General features: G+C 30.8%; 1 protein-coding gene across 1 annotated transcript in view; it reads right to left on the bottom strand.

Annotated features, from left to right (window-relative positions):
* Positions 1-4,873: 4,873 nt before the first annotated feature.
* atp9a (ATPase phospholipid transporting 9A) overlaps positions 4,874-9,301 on the bottom strand; it is a 57,105-nt gene continuing 52,677 nt past the window's right edge. The window contains exon 28 of the mRNA XM_026199710.1: positions 4,874-5,688. Coding sequence (XP_026055495.1) covers positions 5,552-5,688 — 137 coding nt within the window. The 3' untranslated portion in view covers positions 4,874-5,551. The remainder of the gene's footprint in view (positions 5,689-9,301) is intronic.

Here is a 9,301-nt window from a genome sequence, read left to right as displayed (position 1 = left end):
CTGTGCATCACTTCTTAATTGAATTCAATCCTTTTTATATCTCACATAAACTCGCATTAAAATACTCCACTAGGGCTTTTCCCCCGGTTCACCGGTTGCATCAGTGATGTGATGTGCATAGGAAACTGTGAGCATCCGATGCTTTAGATTGACTCTTGGAGGTGTAAAGGAAGACGAATGCAGCCTGGAAGGAGTTTTTGCCAGAGAGCGACGTCTAGCAGATGCACATTCCTCCACTGTTACAGCACTCTTATGCAACCCAAAATGTGAATGAGTAAATTAATACGGAAAAACGCGTGCTTCCAGAAGACAGGATCTGCAGTTCCATCTTTTGCTGAAGAGACACACTTTTTCCAGGTTTCCATCAGCGTGAAGCGGCGCTGTGCCGTCTGGGTTACAGCAGCACATCTGACTTTTCCAACAGCAACAGTTGTATTGAAGCCAGAGCTTTCATCTGGAAATGGCACTTTATATCACATCCCATGGAGAACTGTCGGCATGTTTCGGAAAAGGGAAAATCTTCAGGCCATGTGCTCGATCGCTTCCAAAACTCTCTCTGTTAGCCTGTCATTTTCCCCATTGTGCTCTGTTACCTCATACAGGGTCACTGAGAACTGCATACTATCACTACTATTTCTGTCATTTCTATGCTATTAGCATGCTTTTCTAAATTCAGATTTATTTAATGGAATAAAGTGCACTGATTAATTGTTCATTATTTCTGCAAATATTTGTATTTCATTTTCAAATGGCCATGCATGCTTTTACGAGAAGAATGATAAAAAACTCTTTGCATGCTTGTAATCATCTGTTTAGGATGAATTATGTGTATTTGCGTATGTATCATAAATTATTTACAATTAATCCTATGTAGCCTTTTAAAAAAAAATAAACATTCAAAATTTCTTGGTTAACGTTCTTATTTGCATATTTTATGTGTCAGTGTCATTATATGTACTATATATATATATATATATATATATATATATATATATATATATATATATGTATACATATATATACGTGAGTGTGTTTGTATAACAAAATTAATAATATTATTTAATGGATTATTTATCTATTTAAATATAACAAAAGATTTACATAATAATTCAATAAATATAAAATATATATTTTTTGTTTTTACTATAACAAGTGCCAACCAAGGCTGCATTTATTTACAAAAATGCAGTAAAAACATTAATATTTTGAAATATTATTCCAATTTAAAAGGACTGTTTTCTATTTGAATATATTGTAAAATGTAATTTATTCCTGTGATTGAATTTTCAACATCATTACTCAGTGTCACATGATCCTTCAGAAATCAGTCTAATACAATGATTTGCTGCTCAAGAAACATTTCTGATTAGTTTTCTTACTATTTTCCAGAATTCTTTAAAAATAGAAAGATCACAAGAACAGTATTGATTTAATATATATATATATATATATATATATATATATATATATATATATATATATATATATATATATATATATATATATATTTTTTTTTTTTTCATAACAATGTACAAGTGTGGTCATACCATGTTATATAATAACTGTTGTGAAATGTTTGGCAAGTAGCTATAAGTGTGATCATGTACACAATGCACTGAGCACATTGAGTGTTTATTATTGTTGTTGCTAGAGCTGTGGTTATGATCACAGTCAGAAGTGAAAACTGAAGTCAGTCTCTCAGCAGAGATGAAGCTTTTAAAAGCCTGTAGTGTGTATAAATAGCTCTGCTGGGTGTGAGAGCCGCTCATGCCTCTCTTAAAGTCATTTATCATCATCGAAATCCTCTGTTGATCTACACAATGGAATACAGCAGAGCAAGTCTGGATCTGTGTCTCATGGGCCAAAGGTTTACATGATATAGTCCTGACTGCTGACTACATGTTCAGTGGTGCTACTGTAAAATACTGTCCTCGCACAACTACTATTAACAAACATTTTCATTATTAGTAATAATAATAATAATAATAATAAGTTCAAGACTATGGCTGATGCAAAAAAAAAAAAAAAAAAGTAATAAAAAAAGAAATACAAAATAATAACATTTAAAAAGTTCAAGACTATGGCGCTAAAAATATATATAAATAAATAATAAATGTAAAAAAAAAATTAGTTCAATACAAATGGCAAATAAATATATATATATATAACATTATATATATAAATATATATATATGTAACATTTTGTCCAGACGTAAAAAAAATGGTTAATGCTAATAATTGCACAGTTCACATAAATAAAACAATTATTTAAATATAATACAGATATAATAATAACAACAACCATTTTGTCCAGACATAATTTTTTTGTTACAAATTAATATCACAATGCAAAAAAAAAACACTAATTACATCTTTATAGCAAATACAAAAAAAAAAAAAAAAAAAAAGTTTTAAAATATCATACTAAAGGTTTAATAATAGTAATACATTTTTGGATAAAATATAAACTTTATTCACATATTTGCCGTCCTATTATATTACAGGATTATATAAAATAAAATATTCATTCACTTAAATTCATTCATTTATTTCGGGATGAAATACTTTGCCATTTCTTTGCGTGTTTATTTCTCCGACATTTATTTCACTCTCATACTCACGGTCCCATTATCCGGATGTGTCCTTGCTGACATGCTGGTCTTCTTCCTCTGGGTCTGATCTGGCAGGGACACTCTGGCTGAGCTGTGTGTCACGTGTGCACTGTAACGTCTGGCACGCCGCAGAACGTGCCACATGAGAGACGAGTAATGATAGCTTCACCCAGAGAGTGAGGTCATCAGGGAGCAACATCAAAAGCACTCAAATTACCATTCAACTCTGAGCCAAAAGAACAGAGAAGGGGCCTCGGCTTCTGCTTTTCAGTGAAAAAGCTTGATGAAAAAAAAACTAAAAACTGTTTGATTTATTACTGTAATGCATTTATTTATTAAATAGCGGTGCGGTGATGAGTGTAATTTTTGAGACGCCCCCTTCTGGGGAAACGTGATAATTTGTATAAAACACAATGGCTGTGTTCAGAATAGCATACTACTATTATATTAGCATATGAATAATGGTTGAAACATGTTATAATGTCGTGCTGTTTTACATGCTATTAATAACAGTAAATATTCTGGTATTGCAATCTGGATAGCTGCCATAAAATAAAGAAAATAAATAAACTTTACAAATACAAAAATACAAATTACTGTTGAAACTTTGAGGTTAATATTTAACAATTAATATTTTAAGTTGTCAAGGACACATAAAAATAATTGAAATGACAGTAAAACATCTATAAGGTTATAAATATTTATATTTCCAATAAATGTTCTTTTGAACTTTCTATTCATCAATGGATCCTGAAAAAAAAAAATACTTTCCACAAAAATACGAAGCCGCACACTGATGAACAAAAATATGTGACACTGAAGACTGGATGAATGAAGCTGAAAATTCTGCTTTGCGTCACAGGAATAAATTACATTTTAACACATATTCAAATAGAAATTAGTTATATTAAATTGTAATAATATTTTACAATTTTACTGTTTTTATTGTATTTTTAATTAAATAAAAGCAGTTTTGGTGAGCAAAAGAGGTTTCTTTCAAAAACATAAAAAAAATCTTATTTACTCACACATTTCTGAATTATAGCATATATATATATATATATATATATATATATATATATATATATATATTTATTTATTTATACAGTATTAAGAAACAGACAAAGAAGTGGTTAAGAAAAGATTTTTATTTTAAACACCTCATCCTGAGACACACTTGTCCCTTTTTTGTTCTGCAAGTATTAGAGTGCAAATTCCAACACAAATAAAACAAATTAATAAATAAGACCCTTTTTTTTGTTATTTACAATTCAGCAGATTACATTACCAACCGAAAAAAAAAAACTAAAAACTTTCATATAAACAAAACACAAGAAGGTAGTCAGGTGAAGATCACGGCATTCGCTCTAAGTCTAAGTCCACATCACAATCTGCACAAACTCTGATCCATGCAAGAGAAGTGTCAGTTCCACAGAATAAAGTGTGTGAAGGTGAGAGAGAGTATGGCACAGTCACAGAAAACACAGACACAATGTTAAGAGCACGTCACAGTCGGCATCATTTACAGAGACTTTTCAGGACACCTCGAGGACAAGATTAGAAGGTTTGGTGCAGACTCATGGGGTTTGGTTCTGGAAACCGGTGATTGAGAGCAGTCTGAAGAAGCGTCAGAGGTCACCGCATGAGTGGACACACACAGACGCGCGATGTGGAAATAACTCTGGGTCTTTATGGCACTGTAGCGTCCCTTTATTCAAAAACCCTGCAGTGAGCAGCGGAGGAGGGTTAGCATTGCTGTGTCCAATCAATCACACACTCAAACTAGCACAGGAACAATCTGAACACCCTTTCCAACAATCACACATATATTAATAATAATAATAATAATAATTCGGTAACACTTTACAATAAGCTTCCATTTGTTAACATTAGTTAAGCTCTTCAGTTAACACAAACTAATGATTACAAATATTTCTTCTGCATTTGTTAATCTTAATGCTAATTTCAACATTTACTAATACTTATTACATTTAATTGTTATATTATTAAAATCAAATGATCTACCAAATATAATTAGACCTGAGCTGACATGAACAAACAATGAACAGTTCTATAAAAAAAAAATAATAATAATTAATATAATTTAATCAATGATCATATTATATATATATATATATATATATATGTATTTATTGTTTTCAATAATATTAAAAGTATCAATAAATGTATAAATTAACACACAGTATAAATCAATTAATCCATCTTTGTTAATGTTATATATATATATATATATATATATTATAATAAATTAAAAACATGCTACAAAATTTCAGTGAAGTATTGTTTAATAGTAATGACTGTTAGTTATTGTGTGTTAATGCATTAACTATCATTAACTAACGGGGCCTTATTATAAAGTGTCACCAGTATTAGTGTTCGTTTTTTAATCATTTTTGGTTGTACAACAGATGCATTCTGTTCTGTTTTTAACCTGATCAAGTCACACGTATCAGCATATTCAGTAGTTTTGGAAATAAATAAAAAGGTCCCGAAAACACCATAAAATAAGTTAAACTCCAATTTCCCTTTTCCCCCTTTGTGCAATTTTTTTCTTTTCACATTACAATACAAACGCACCACAAAACTGAAGTCGAAAATCGAGTAATAGCATTAGATTATGAAATCTCATGGAAAATCTTCCCTGTCGTCTGATGGACGATTCCCAAAGCTAAGCAGCGTGTTTAGTCTTCCTCAGGGGACAGTGATTCACCGAAAGCTAAACGCTGGAGAAATTAAGTGATTCAGAGCGTCTGGACTTCACATCACACAAGCGTCCGTTCTAACCAGACGGACAAAACTAGCCAACTGACCAAAACAGATGCAGCGTCAGACGTGTTATTTTAGCATGGGGCTGAATCAAACCTGACGGTCCCGCAGTGTTGGGCTCGTCTGAGCGGCTGGAGGAGGCGGTGAAGGGCTCAGGAGGTCAGTTTGGAGTAGCTGGGAGGCGAGAAGCGCCGGCGCAGGTATTTGAGGATGTAGAGCGGCAGACAGCTGACCAGAGTGATGGCCGTCACCTTCCACACAAACGACAGCGTGGTGATGAAATACACATCTGTCAGGGACACAGATCAAAATGCTGTTAGTGCTGGACTCAATCACACACACTCTCCACTGGCAAGAGTTTCTCGATCTGGCACGCTCTAATCTGATTGGCTGGGCTTACGCAGGTTCTGGGAATAAGAGAGGAGATTCTGATTAGTCATGTGATGAAGATTTGGATCAGTTTGGAGTATGCGGAGAAGTCTGAATAAGTCTGGTAGATTAGTGGGATCAAATCTTTTAAAAGATATTATTTTAAAAAGCTAAGTGACATGAATCGCTCACAACGTCAACGATTTCTTAACCTTGTCTCAATATCTTGACACAAAATTGACACATTTTCACTAATTTGTTATTCATTTATTTGGGGTGAGAGGAAAAAATCAAGAAAAAAAAGAAAAAAAGTTAGTGGTATCAAGTATTTCAGACCAGGGCTATTATAGTGAACTACAACTATTTAACTTCACTAAACTAAAATGTTACTTGACTTATTTCAGCTAGTTCCCAAAGCGAAGTTGATAAAACGACTACAACTGAAATGAATACAATTAATACAATATAATAACAAGTAATAAAAACTATAAAGACATAAAAAAATATTAATAATAATTACTAAAACTCAAAATATATAATATTTTCTTTTCTACACTTTTCTAATTTACCTTTCAACTATCAGGTTAGAGTTGTGCAAATGGCAACATCATTTATACATTTAATTATACTTGTTAGTGTACAGTTATTTTCAGTTTAACTCTTAAGCAAAAAAAATAAATACATTGAAATGTCGTTTGACATGCACACGCACATTTCTGGCTGGGTAAGATGTTTTAATGTTTTTTGGAAAGTCTGTTATGTTCATCAAACTGCAATTATTTGATAAAAAAAAAAACAATAAAACAGTGAAATATTACAATTCCTCCAGTCTTAGCGTCACATGATCCTTCACAAGTCATTCTGATATGCTGCTTCGCTGCTCAAAAAACCCTCATTATTATAATCAATGTTGATTTTGCCAGTGGCATTTGTGATATTTATAAAGTCTGGTCTGTTTCATGTCTAAGTTGTGCACTCATGTAATAGTTTCCCATCAAGGCTTTTGTTGAATTCTTGTTCACGAACTGCAAAACCTTGCTCAATAAGCTCTTTTTTCATCCTTTATTCCCAGAAATGCAGGGAAGGACACCAAGCCAGCGCTTGTGAAATGCTCTGAGAAGACCAGAGTCAGGTCAGACTGGGATCAAACGTGTTGTGGGATTGTTTAGTGTGGTCAGGTGCCACACACCGCTGGACGCCTCATCAGCACGACTCAAAGAAGTCTTGTTCTCGCGCGTGAACGTGAGCCTGAGACGGACACAAGTCATCTCCACCATCATGGATCCATCATCTTCTCTGCACCAGATCCAAGAGCCGGTTCTCCAAGTGACGTTGGTGGGCAGAAGGAAACCAGCTGTGTTGAACGTGTTTGATGAATTAACAACGAAATGTAAGGTTTCTTTGATAAAGGCATCTACTAAAGGTCTACTACACACCTTTCTACCAATTCACTTCCATGATGCTTCTATTATTATTATTATTATTTGGATAAGGATTAGGTTGGATAAAGATTTTTTATAAGGATCTTATGTAAATTTAGGAATACAGATTTTAAAAATTCTAAAATTAATACAAAAATATTTATCAAATTTTACTTTAATTTAAAAATGTAAAATTAATTATTTTATATTATATTATATTATATAAGTGCTGCCATAAAAAAATATATAAATCAACTTAAAATGTACAAATACTACCAAAACATTTGAAAACTTAAAATATTTAAATACCCATTATTTTATTATTTTAAAAAAAAATTCTATTAACATTTTCTAAAATATTCTATTTGCTATATTTTAATTTATATAAAAAATAAAAAATGTATATGCAGTATTTTACATTAAAAAATTATTTGCTAAAATATTAAAATGAAAAATGTTATAATAAATATTTTTTCGGATAACTATTAGGCTGGATGAAGTTTTTTTTAAGTATAGTAAAACATATTTTTTACAAATCTACAATGAATATAAAAATATATTTGTAATAAAATTTTAAATTCATTAAAAAAAATGTAATGTAATTCATTATTTTATATAAAGTGCTGCCACAAACAAAGAAAACAATTTCTAAAAATAATTACAATTTTACAAACAAATACTACCAATAAAACTAGAAAAATGTTAAAATATTTAAATAACCATTATTATATTATTGTTTCACATAGTTAAAATTTATATATTTTATTTGCTATATATTAATTTAGATTTAAAAATGTAAATTTTGACATGCATTATTTTGTTTAAAAAAAGTGTTCAAGCAATTGATAAAATATTAAAATTAAAATTTTATTTTATAATAAATATTTTTCTAATAGTTTTTCACATTTCCAATGTAATATTTATTATTTTACATATATAAAAGAGTGCACTCTCAAAAAACGTCTGGTAATAAATATTTTTGAGCTGAGTGTAACAAAAGCAAACCAACAAAAACCTCAAACAAAATGTTATTGCTAAAACAATTAAGCAGATCAATTTATATCATATAATACAAATAAAACTAAATAAAATAAATAACCAGTTATAATATTATTTTGCATACTGCTCTATTTTATTTTAAAAGTAGAAATATTTTAAAGTATTTTAAAATAATTTATTTTAAAGTAGGGCCGGGACTTTAACGCGTTAATTGAGATTAATTAATTACACAAAAAATAACGCGTTAACTAAGATTAATTAATTACAGAAAAAAAATTCCCGCGTTTTTAATAACTTATTTTTGCACCGCGGAACGTTTCTCACTGGATGAGTTGGACCGACCGAGTCGGACCGATTATACTGAAGCACCAACTAGCGTTCGCTTCGCATATCACCGCAGCAGCACATTGAGCCTCAAGTATCACCTCAACGCAAAATATATAGCAGCTAGCGTCGACTTTACACTTTATGTTGAACTATGTATTATTTTGTTGGTGCAACAGTTTATGTTGAACTCTTTATTGTTTTGGCCAAGGTTATTGAGAGTTGGACTTAGTATGTTATGGCCTCTGAAGCAACAGAGAGATGTTTTCTAATAGTCAGTGTTTCCAATGTTCTGAATGTAATTGACAGTATTGTGTTTTACTTAAAAAACACTTTACAGAAGGTTCCAGCACCTATAAGCTTCCTGAATTTCTGAAATGTAATATTTCTAAATTGTTTCTAAATATGCTATTGCTACACTTCATGGCAAAAATTGCACTGGTCTGCTAGACTTGGTTGAACAAAAATAAACAATATTTTGTTGCTTAAGCTTATGTATTCAGTCATTATTCAATGGTATACTATAAATCCATGTGAAAAAAAATTACTTCTCACTGTTCTCAGGTCAAATATTTATATGCGATTAAAATGCGATTAATTTTGATTCATTAATTACAAAGCCTCTAATTAATTAGATTAATTTTTTTAATCGAGCCCCGGCCCTATTTTAAAGTAAAACAATATATGTAATAATAATATTCACCATTTTATAAAAAGTGCTAAAAACAACAGTAGATCACGTTATGCTAATTACTACAAATTAAACTATATAAAACTAAAACAATTAAA

This window comes from Carassius auratus, chromosome 23, assembly GCF_003368295.1.
Source record: "Carassius auratus strain Wakin chromosome 23, ASM336829v1, whole genome shotgun sequence".
NCBI classification, from domain to species: Eukaryota; Metazoa; Chordata; class Actinopteri; order Cypriniformes; family Cyprinidae; genus Carassius; species Carassius auratus.
The sequence above is the reverse complement of the archived record's forward strand: the minus strand, read 5'-3'. Positions and strand labels throughout refer to the sequence as shown.